Source organism: Condylura cristata, unplaced genomic scaffold (genome assembly GCF_000260355.1).
Source record: "Condylura cristata isolate star-nosed mole 26May11 unplaced genomic scaffold, ConCri1.0 scaffold00025, whole genome shotgun sequence".
NCBI classification, from domain to species: domain Eukaryota; kingdom Metazoa; phylum Chordata; class Mammalia; order Eulipotyphla; family Talpidae; genus Condylura; species Condylura cristata.
The window spans coordinates 2,469,213-2,481,634 of record NW_004567126.1 but is presented as its reverse complement, the minus strand read 5'-3'; the positions used below and the strand labels follow the sequence as shown (position 1 = coordinate 2,481,634).

Below are 12,422 nucleotides of genomic sequence, written 5' to 3'. Positions count from 1 at the left end.
CCTCTCTAGCTATTTATTTTCTGAGTCCATCTAGCTCAGCAATGTAGCTGATCTAGCCTTTGTGAGAATACTACTTTTTAAAGACACAAAATTCAACAGACTCTGCTTGTTATAAGTTCTCTGGAGAGATGTTACAGTGATCATTTTTCTGAGCTAACAATGTAGAATGTGTTACTGCAGGACATACATTTTCAGTTAGGGTAATATTACAAGTAGGTGAAAGTTGGTTATTGGATACAAAAAACACCTTATATTCTTGAGTATAAAATGTGGATATATTACAATATTAAATATATATTTAGTATATGTGTGGCATTAGTATTTTGTGGATGTCTAAAACTTCCCTTTATGAGGGAAGGAAACAATGAGGAAAGAAATACTGTGCAACACTGTTCTAGGCTACAAAAGAAAGAGGCTGCACTTAAGGTCAAGATATTTACGCAGGCACAGTGCCAGCAGTTTCATGCATCGCCTCCTCTAATCCCCCAAATAGGCATTTGTGAATGAGGAAACAACTGAAATAATTTGCTGAAAGCCACACAGTTCGTAGGCAACATAGCTGAGGTTTGAGGCTAAGTCTATTTCAAAGCCTTGTTCTTCCCATTAATACAGATTGCAAAGTTAAACTCAGTTCTGAGAGATCTGAGCCATCAGATCTCAGGATCTGAGCCATCAGAGCAACCTGGGGAGAATGGCTTGTGATTAGGGAACACCACAACACAATTTTGTACTGAGCACAGGACTGGACGTCAGTAGGTTTCTTAACTGTTATTCTGACATTCTCTCTTTAGGGAGCACCAGAGAGCACTGTTGAATGGCTTCAGGTCAATTCAAGTTCCAGTTCATTCTGGAAGAAGGTGGGAGGGGACTTCACTGGAGGGCTCCACCATCAATATCCCCTCCTCTGCAGTTTGTGTGTATTTCCTTGCTGGGTATAGATGCATTTATGGTTAAAAACAAAGAGCTTTGAGGAAGTGTGGAAAAGTTCCATTCCCCTACACATTTGCAAAATCTATATCCAAAGAAGTATCCTTAAATACTTGACTTCTTATTAGGTTCACATTTCTCTTAGGTGGGAAATGTTAGCATATTTAATCCAACCACAGCATGACCAACGCATGTATACTTAGGTTATGGGAGAAGGCAAAGAATGAACAGGTATTGAGCGGGTGCTTGCCATGGGGTAATTCACTTATTCTTAGCCAAACCTCACTATTATTCAGATTTTACATATGAAGAAAATGAGCCATGGAAAAGCTAACTGGCTAGGATGACTCTAAACATCACGCTTTTCAGAGGAGCTCTGGGTCAATTCCTTGAGAAGCTTAGCATCAAAAAAGGTATCTAAGAAGCAGGAGGAGGCAGGTGATGTAGCAAATAAGTACACAGGTCACCCTGAGAGAATCTACACGTACCGCCAGCCTCCTGGGGATCCAGATGCACTTACCATTCCTGGGAATGCCTGGGTACTCTTGTTCCCCAACAGTCAAGGGGATCTCTTGACTTTAACTAAAGGCTACAGGGCCTCATAGTTCCATTTTTGTAGGGTTTCTGGTAGTGAGATAATAACAGGGAGACAAATATGAACAAAAATCAAAGTGATACATGATGAAGTGAAATGTTTTATAACAACAAGCCAGATCAGAGTCAGGAGACCTGTCAGAAGTCTTCGTAGGCAATTCACTTCTCTTTTTGTATTTCCATTTCTTCATCCATAAAAGGAGAGGGCTACCTAGCTAAGTTTTCTTCTTCCATAAAAAAGCCCTTGGTGAGTGCTCGCTTTGGCAGCACATATACTAAAATTGGAATGATACAGAGAAGATTAGCATGGCCCCTGCGCAAGGATGACATGAAAATTCGTGAAGCGTTCCATATTTTTCATAAGAATGGAAACCATAAAATACCTAGAAGCAAAGATGGGTCAAACACTACACGACATACACTTCAGTGACATCTTTAAAGACAGAGCATCCAACGCCACAATAGTGAAGGCAAAGATAAATAACAGATGGGACTACATGAAGTTAAAGAGCTTCTGTACAGCAAAAGAGACATTACTAAAAACAAACAGAAAGATCACTAATTGGGAAAACATTTTCTCACACAAAAGTAGCGATAAAGGACTGATCACAAAAATATACGGAGAACTGATGAAACTCAACAAAAATAAAGTAAACAACCCCATCAAAAAATGGGCAGTAGAGCTAAAAAGACACTTCTCCAAAGAGGAAATGCAGATGGCCAACAAGCACATGAAAAAATGTTCAACATCACTCATAATAAGGGAGATGCAAATTAAAACCACAATTAGATACCACCTCATCCCAGTGAGAATGGCACATCTTCAAACAACTAGCAACAACAAATGTTGGCGAGGATGTGGAGAAAAAGGAACTCTCCTGCACTGCTGGTGGGAATGCAAACTAGTACAACCACTATGGAAAACTGTTTTGGAGGTTCCTCAAACTGTTAAACATGGAGCTTCCCTACGATCCAGCAATCCCACTCCTAGGTATCTACCCAAAGGACACAAAAACACTGATTGAAAAAGATACCTGTACACCCATGTTTATTGCTGCTTTATTTACAATTGGAAAAACATGGAAGCAGCCCAAATGCCCAAAAGTAGATGACTGGATAAAAAAGATGTGGTACATATATACAATGGAATATTACTCAGCAACCAAAAAAGAAAAACACATGTCTTTTGCAGCAACTTGGATGGAGCTGGAAAAGATCATGTTTAGTGAGATAAGCCAGAAAGAGAAAGAAAAATACCAGATGGTTTCACTCATAGCAGGAGTATAATGGACCAGGTGAGAAAATAACAAAAATAATGAACAACCATATACCAGAGACATTTTGTGGGGGTGGAGTGGGGAATGGGATCAAAAACGGGGTGGGGGAGGGAAATGCACGGGATTATGGTGATGGCACACGGGTGACTTGGTGATGGGAAACCCGCGGGGATTACAATTGAGAAGGAAAAAAAATGTACAAAATGATGTAAAAATAAACTTTTGTAATAAAAAAAATGAAAAAAAAAAAAAAGCCCCTGGTGAAAGGGGTTGGCCAACATATTTCTTTGTATATATGGGAGCATTTCTTCTTCCTGGGCCTTGCTGATTTCTCTATTCCATGTCTTCTGTATCTTTGTGGGTGACACCACAGCTAGCTAAGATGTTTCACAGTTGAATGTCCTGGTGTCTGGTTGAGCAAGCAAACAATGGAATGGAACGTTGGAAGTTTAAGAAAATTTGTACTATAAACTCTTCCTTTTAATAAAGAAACTTTAGTTGGCGTATATCACCCCAGCGCATATCACCCCTCATGAGAAACTCTGATCTTACTACTTGCCATACTTTTATCAACATGCTCTTCACAAGGTTGACTCTCATGTTCCCTGATGTGACCTTGGGAAGCAATGTCTGTGCTGGGAACCACAGCTATCAGTCTGGGTCTAAATAACCTTTCTGTAACTCTATCACAGGACAGAGTCTGGACTTACACTTCCCATCCTTTCACATTCCCTACACCAGCCTCTTTCAAATGTCTCATGTAAGAATGAAGCAAAGGGGCAGAGAAAACAATCACGGAACCCTTAAGGTATGTCAGGAATTAGGCTAAATAATGGAACTAAAATTCTAAGCAACTCAACCCTGAACCTACATGCAAGCACTATAATATCTCCTATCTCCCCAAACTCACTTGTTGCCTCATACTCAATCCATTGGAGGTTCCTGATGAGTCAAGACCCAGAGACCATTATAGTTTTCTGTTTTTAGAAAATCTCCAGCAAGGACTTTCTTATATTTCCTTTCTGTCCTTTGCCATGCTGACTTGTGTCTTACAACACAGACTTTCCAGATACTGCTTAAAGTCTCCTAAAAACCAAATTCCTACCTGATACACATAAGATCAGCTCTTGTGTGAGGTTTAGGAAACCATTTACCCTCAGTGTAATGGTTTTCCTTACAAAGGAAGTTCTGTCCAACTAGATTCATATACACGTATTTATTGAGCAACTCCTCACTTCATGGTAGTTTGGGGGCATCAGGAACACAGTGGTACATAACCCAGGTGGATCCTTGTGGCACAGTTTTTAATGGAAAACCAGTCCCTCTCACTGTCTCATAAATCCCATATTTCCTGCTTAGCCAAACTGTCACATCCCTCAGTATTTGAAATGATTATCTTATACTTTGATGTTATTTTCTTTATGAACCCTAGAGCTCTATCTAGTTACTAACTTGAGCTGCAAATGTTCTCCTTTCAGGCCAACGGAAAGGGAAAGAATATCAGTGAGCAGTGATGGTCTATAGTATTTAAAATACTATGCTTCATTTAATTATCACAAGAGAAAGTATTCAAATATAACTTATCCTCTTATTCAATGAAATACTAGAAGGTACCTGAAGTCAAATAAAGAGTCTGAAAAAGGTATTTCGAGGTGGGTGCCAGGGAAAATGTAGAAGGCCTCCTTTCTTTCTTCTTATGTGACAAGGAAACCATTTTACTGGATCCCCAGTCTGAGGGCAATCTGGGGAACAGACCTCATTTCCAGGTCTGAGAGATGCATCTTGTCATGTCATCATTATAACACACTGATGTGCAGCTTCCTCTCCACAGTTTTTTCCTGTAGAACCAGGTATACACTTGTAACTTTGGAGTATTTCAAGACAAAGTGATGTCCATCTTCAAATGTTCTCTATTGATTACAAGGTAGGTTCTACATTAAAGGGACAGTTAGGTGAAGGAGGAAAAGAGCTGAGTTGATAGGGAGAAAGTGCAGAGGCAAACTTTCCCTTTCTCCTAAAGCTGAAGGGCTGATCTTCATGCTGTCCACTCTAGATAATTTGGGGTGTAGGGAACTTGTGCCTCTGGAATCACTCTACCCCAGCCACATTGTTGGGATGGGCTCTCAGCTCAGAAAACTGAAAATCTCAAACTAGAGAAACAGGATTTAAGCCTGAACCACACATGAAACACCAGAGAATTAGGATGAGAATCCTTCTTTGTGGAACATGAAATCGCTATGTCATAGTTGTCGAGGAAGCCGGCCTCTGACAGAAGGATGTTTTTCTAAACTTCTCTATTTAGTTTTGTTTCTAAAGATTGTTTTACTGGCAATGAATACAAGGAACTTTTTATAGTGAAAAATAATTTCAAATAATAAGCTTTCACAAAATGCATTTCTAAGTTCCCTTATGTTTAAAGCACTTGGTATTTGGTAGGTTTATTTGGTAGGCTGGGTAGAAGTGGGGGCTTATTTATCATTTCTAAGAAGTAATATTCTGAGTTGCCTCAGTAAATGGTGAGTTAAATGCCATCAACAGCCGACCTATTGCTGTTCTAGAGTGAGGTCTTGCTGTGTTTGCATGTTTTTGATGTAAATCAAAGAATGATATCAGCTGTGAGTCATGCCAAGGATTTCACCTATCCTGAGCCTGGTTTAAGACTATATAAAGAAGGACATTTAAGGAACTTGTACTAGCAGGAACAGAGTAAGTTAGATTAAACCACTCTAGGGAAGTTTAGAATGAAGTTACTTCTGTTGATATTGGTCCTCCAGATCACATTCTCTGGAATAGCTTCCCTGCCCATCAAGGCAAGCTCAGGAGAAAATGATATGGCAATGGCTATGGTAAGTACTAGCTCTTTAGCTCTTATAGATAGAGCCTAATTTTTGTCTTTATGATTTATTGCACTGACCAGTTTTATTTTGAGAAATACTAGCTGAATACTGGTTTTTAAAACTTGGTTAGTAGGCTATTTGCTTTAAGCACTAAACTTATCCTTCCCAGAAAGGAATGTCAAAAAAAAAAAAAAAGTTGTTGGTTTTGAAGGAGTATATTACTCCTGAGTGAATTTGTCCCTTCTACTAAAATGCCTGAGTTCTACCACTAGGATATATCTACATTTATCATATAATGCCAAACCTGATATTTGTGTAATCGCTTGAACAATTTAATCACTTAAGAATGCCATGGTGATTCAAAAATACTAAACTTCACTTATCCCAGATATTTACTCACAAATAATTATTTTTAATGATTTATTTATTTATGCATATAGAACCAGGGTAGAGGCCAGAGATGCAGGGGTGGTGAGAGGTTTCACCAGACAGCCTGGGGAGCAGAACAGGCCAACTGATGAAGTACACTGCTGAGGGAGCAGCGGGCAGGTCAGGAGAGGTCTGCCACGCCATGTGGATCACCTCCAGGACAGAGGTCGAACTCATGCTGAAGTGGCGTTAGCTTCTTAGTGCTGTGCTTTAACCCACTGCACCTCCAGAGAGGGCCCTCACAATTAATTTTTAATAGAATTTTTTCAATTCATTTATTTTCTTTAATTATGAGTTTGGGTGGTCTCCCCATTTTCTAAGACTTTTAGCTCTGAATTTGTCATAGATCCCCATTGTGTTGGATTTTAGATTTTCAAACAAAAATTCTACACCAACATTAATAACTTAGGCATTCTAACAATAACAGTTTTGTGGCTTACTGAGTGACACAATGTGCTAAGTGCTAAGAAAGGTTTTAAAAAGTATAGACAAATCTGAAGGCATAAGTGCTTTTAGTGGGATTCCAGAAATCATTCTTATGAATAACTATAACATAAACCTTTGACAGCACTAAAATTAAGACATTTTTCTCATTATAATTAATTGTCTTAATTCAAAAGCATCTGTGCACAATGGAGTCAAATCTGCAGCATGGAAATAGAAATCTTTCCATGTATAATAATATGTCACTAACTGTATTTTTCCAGAGGTACTTGGTAAACTTTTATGACCTCAGGATTGATGATGACAAAGAGACAAAAATAAAAGTCCATGGAAACATCATGGAGAATAAACTCCAAGAAATGCAGCAGTTTTTGGGGCTAAAAGTGACTGGGAAGCTGGATGTCTCGACTCTGGACATGATGCGTAAGCCTCGATGTGGAATGCCTGATGTTCATGATTTCAGTATAATGCCAGGGAGGCTGGTGTGGAGGAAACATTTTATCACCTACAGGTAAATTACAGTCACAGATTTTTCTACTCTTTTAGGGTTCTGATTACTAGAAATCATAACCATTTAGACAACAAGTCCTAAATCTGGAAGTGGACAAGAAGCCTCACTCATCTAAAGCTATCTCAACAGTGAAATTCCTTATCTCTAGAAGGGAACACTGTTCACTGAGGAGTGTTTTGTTGTCAGTCTAGGGGAGAAAAGGAAGGCTGTAAATAATAGGAGAATGAAGCTGAATTTACAAACAGTAAAAGACAAGAGAAAGTTTGGATAAATTCAGAGAAGAATGAGGGCAAGGGAAAAAGACTTAAATTTCTATGTATATAAATCCTTGAAAATGATGACCTATCAATCATAAATGAAGAGAATTTTGTTTAAGAAGGAAGTTGCTCAAGGATAAATGTTTGTGTGATTGAGTAAACAAAATTTTCTTATCTGGACTATTGATGTATGAAATGATTTGCTCACCAATTATGTGAACAGAAGTGAAATGTTGTAATAAAACATAATGACATCAGTTTGCGCATATTTTTCTCTCTTTCATATTGCTGGCAAAGAATCAATAATTATACTCCCGACATGAGGCGTGAGGATGTTGACTCTGTCATCCAGGAAGCTTTCCAAGTATGGAGTAAGGTGACGCCCCTAAGGTTCAGCAGGGTTAACAGTCTCAGGGCTGACATTATGATACGCTTTGCCTATGGAGGTAAAGAACTTGAACTTATTTTTGTGTCATTTGACATGACCTATAGCACATATACAAGGACTAATTTTCTTTCCTTCTTGTAAAGAACATGGAGACAATTATCCTTTTAGTGGCAAAGGCGGAATCCTAGCCCATGCCTTTGGACCCGGGCCCGGTATTGGAGGAGATATACACTTTGATGAAGCTGAAACCTGGACAAAAACCTACCGAGGTACACAAAAACACTACTCACACACATAAGACCACAGGAAAATACCCTTGCAAATTCTAACTGATGCTCCAATATTGAAAGATCACATTCTGAGTAAGGTTTATAAAATGGGAAAACTTATTATGATTATAATTTGTCACTAAACAAAAGTTAACACAGTGCTTCAATTTTACCTTCTACAAATCAAGAATATTGAATTAAAGATTTTAAAGATAAGTTCTTAGATCTGAGGATGACTACCTTATTAGTATAAACTCAAGAACCACAGCATGAAAAAGTAAAAGCTTTTATTTACATATCATTTATGATGTAATGTGTGAACTCAAGCCATATACCAATTCTGTGTGTGACGATAACCCTAGAGCAGGATGACCATCAGCTTGATCCATCACTTACTGACAATATGTTAAATCCATAATGACTCAGAATGATAAAGAGAATCTAGAGAACTATGTACAAAAATACAAAGGCATATGGTCATGTAGTTGTCAGGGTATCATTTAATAAGGTTAAAACTGAGCCTAGACCCTTTTCCAGTAGGAAGGTTTATGAGGCTTGTGTAGATTAAAGGTAGCTTGTATAGATTAAAGGTAATCAATAAGGTTATTGATGGAAACCATGTCATCAGACTGATCCCTTCCATCATGAATGTGGAAGCAGGGCCAGGATGCATTCTGTGTCATAAGTCCATGCCCTAGACCAGACATCCCAGCACTAACCAGCTCATTCCAACTCCCCAGTCATGAAAAGTCTATGAAATAGGTTATTGAAAAGGACCCCCAAGTACTTCTCCCTTCTAGCTGCTTTTCTCAGCAGTGTATTTCAATAAATTTGCCTTTTCTGTTCTCCACTGTCTCCAGTAAACTCTTTCATCCATCCCTGGTTTCATCTTGCTATTTCTCTCACAACAGAGGTCTCACATAGTACTGGAATAAAAGTTTCAGAATACCCAATTGTGCATGCATTTACAGAGGGTTGGTAACCCACTATCTCTTAAGACCATTGAAAGGTAGGGATAACTACTCTTTCTCATTACTGGGAGGGATCTCTCCTTTGGAGAGTTTAAGCCATCATAGCAGAAGTCTTCTAAATCTATCTATTGGAAATTTTAGATTATATGCTTGACTTGTGAAACAACAAGTTTTTCTCTGCATTTATCCAAGTTCTGCTATTACATTGAATAGCATTATTTTTAATAACTTTAGTCATTCAACCTATTAACTAAAATATTATTTTAATATACAATCATAATATATTTATGTTTATATATTATAAAATACATATAATTAAACAACTAATTATTAGTTTATAATTCATTATTAGTTAACTAATGTCTAAATAATTGCTAAAGAAGTAAATTAACTGATTAATATATTTTGCATAATTGTTTATTTTTGTACAATGTTTACTGTCTCCTCTCAGGTATAGCTCCTGTAAAATTCCCACCATTCACCCATGCAGCATCCCTTATGCTGTTCCTTCTGTTTTGATCCCTTTCCCTCTCCCTCCCTTGCCGAATGGCTGATTATTTTTTTCCCCTGATCTCTTATTTGGTTCCTTATATTCCTCATGTAAGTGAAACAATATTTTTCTTTTTCCTTCTATTTAACTGAACATAATCCCTTGCAGCTTCATACATGCTGCTGTAAATGGCATAAATTTATCTTCTTGATCAGTCGTCTATTTTCGAGAATTTGGGTTTTTCTATACCTTACCTATTGTAAATAGTGCTGCAACAGACATAGTGGTGCAGCTATCCTTTTGAATTAATTTTTGTTGTTCTACAAGTGGGATTGCTGGATCATATGATAGCTTCATTTTTAGTAGTCTGAGGAGCCTCCAAACAGAAGAGTAGGATAATTCCTTTTTCTCCACATCCTTGCCCATATTTATTGTCAGTGTTTTTAACATATACCATTCTCATTGGTATAAGGTGGTATCTCACTGTGGTTTTGACTTGGTTATAAGTGATATTGAACATATTTCCATATACCTGTTGACCATTTGCACTTCCTCTTTGGAGAAGTATTTTTTTTTAACTCTTCTGACCTTTTCTGATGACATTGTTTACTTTCTTTTTATTGAATCTCATCAGCTCTTTGTAGGTCTTTGTGATCAGCCCCTTACCAATTGTATGGAGTGCAAAAGTTTGCTCCCAGTCAGTAAGGTGTCTCTTTGTTTTGGTTAATGTTTCTTTTGCTATACAGAAGCTTTCTAGTTTGATGTAATCCCCTCTGTTTATCTTCCCTTCACTTTCTTTGCTTTGGAGGATGAATCTTTAAAGATGTTACTGAGATGTGTATCATGTAGTGTTTTGCCTATATTTTATGGTTTCAGCTCTTTTTTGTTTGTTTAAGTTTTATTCATTTATGCATACAGAACTGAGGTGTCGACCAGAGGTACAGGGGTGGTGAGAGGATTCACCAGAGACAGAGTAGGGAGAAGAACAGGCAGCTCAACTGAAAACATTGCTGAGGGGGCAGCACATGGGTCAGGGTCATGCGAGGTTCTCCTTACCATGTGGGTCACATCCGGAGCTGGGATTGAACTCACACTGAAGAGGCTGCAGCTCACTTGCAGTGCTGAGCTTTAACCCGTTGTGCCACAAAGAGGGCCCGGTTTCAGGTCTTATGTTCAGTTCTTTTATCCATTTTGAATTAGCTTTTGTGCATGGTGGAAGGTAGTAGTGTACTTTCATTCTTTTGCATGTGGTGGTCCAATTTTCTCAACACCATTTATTAAACATACTGACGCTACCCCACTGCATATTATTTGCTCCTTTGTCAAAGATTAGTTGTCCATATTTGTGTGCCTTTATTTCTGAGTTTTCTATTCAATTCCATTGCTTTGTCTGTTTTGTTCCAGTACCATACTGTTTTAACTGTGGCTTTGCAGTGTAATTTAAAGTCTGGGAATGTGATAATTCATTTATTCTTCGGTTTAGTCAGAAGAGCTTTGGTTTGAGTAGCAGTATTTTAATAAATATTACATCCCAAGAAAGGATATTTGATACATGGTCTGAGGATTGTTAGCTCGGGTTGTCAAAGGCAAATGATGTTAGTAGATCCTTTCTGACCATCAAATCCTCAACCAAAGGTGTTAAATTTGTCTAAATGTTATTCAAAGTTATGTGAACTTTATAATTTCTTCATTTGACTTGGTGAATTGGTGCTGGGTCACTCTAGAATGTTTTGGAATTCTAAAGACTCCTAGAAAAATCATCTAGTGGGCCCTCCCTGGTGGTGCAGCAGGTTGGAGCACTGCACTAGGAAGCTCAGCCAAGCTATGACCGCTTCAGTGCAAGTTTGATTCCAGCCCTGGAGGTGATATACATGGTGCAGCAGACCTCTCCTGTCTTGCCCACTGCTCCCCTCAGCAATGTATTTTGTCTATCTGCCCGTGCTTCTCCCCACTCTGTTTCTGGTGAATCCTCTCGCTGCCCCTGCACCTCTGGCTGTACCCCATTTCTGTATGCATAAATAAACTGTTAAAAAAAAAAAGAAAAGAAAATTATTTATTTAGCATCATAACAGAGAGAGGATACTGAGGCCATGCAGAAGTTAGTAGCTAGTCTGTTGAAAAATAGGGATCAGAACAAGCATTACTGAGCTTTAATCCAGTATACTCTGTAATTTCCACCTTTTATATTAACTTATTTTTAATTGGACCAATAATATGTGCTCAGACATAAATTTTTCTAGAAATTTCCAACTGTAAGTGCTCATTCTAAGCCTAGATTTTGAAACATGAATTTAATGAACAATTAATTCCGTAACTACTGAGATTCTTTTACGGTGTTAGGTAACAAAAGTGTTTGAATACAGAGATGGAAAAAGCACAGTTTTAACCCAGAAGAACATACTATCTACTGTGAATCAGAACCCAGACAACCTCAAGAAAATTAATAAAGACATTTAGTGAATAAATGTGAGTGGAGAAGGTTAGTGAACATGTGGCTTCCTTGTAGTTATATAAGGAATAGGCATAAAATGGTTTATTTCTAAGACTCACAGTACCTGGAACTTATTAAGTAAAGTATAGTTACTAAATACTGTTCTATACGTACTGAAGCCTGATCAAGAGAAAAAAGCACAAAGAAGTCATGGGAATTGGATATTACTTACAAGCAATGAGAACTACAGATCATAGCTATGATAAATGCTAAAAATATGACAATATATTTCATTTGCCTGCCCCTGCCTTAACCAGTGACAATTTTAACCCCAAAAGGATATCTGACAATGTGTTGAGACAATTTTTTTGCAGTGCTTTTTTTTTGATTACAAAAGTTTATTTTTACATCATTTTGTACATTTTTTTTCCTTCTCAATTTTAATCCCCGCGGGTTTCCCATCACCAAGTCACCCGTGTGCCATCACCATAATCCCGTGCATTTCCCTCCCCCACCCCGTTTTTGATCCCATTCCCTACTCCACCCCCACAAAATGTCTCTGGTATATGGTTGTTCATTATTTTTGTTATTTTCTCG

General features: G+C 38.0%; 1 protein-coding gene across 1 annotated transcript in view; it reads left to right on the top strand.

Moving 5' to 3' along the window:
- Nucleotides 1-5,539: 5,539 nt before the first annotated feature.
- The window catches only part of MMP12 (matrix metallopeptidase 12), a 19,892-nt gene continuing 13,009 nt past the window's right edge, over nucleotides 5,540-12,422 (top strand). The window contains exons 1-4 of the mRNA XM_004688759.1: nucleotides 5,540-5,644; nucleotides 6,772-7,019; nucleotides 7,574-7,722; nucleotides 7,808-7,933. Of these exons, the coding sequence (XP_004688816.1) occupies nucleotides 5,540-5,644; nucleotides 6,772-7,019; nucleotides 7,574-7,722; nucleotides 7,808-7,933 (628 nt within the window). The remainder of the gene's footprint in view (nucleotides 5,645-6,771; nucleotides 7,020-7,573; nucleotides 7,723-7,807; nucleotides 7,934-12,422) is intronic.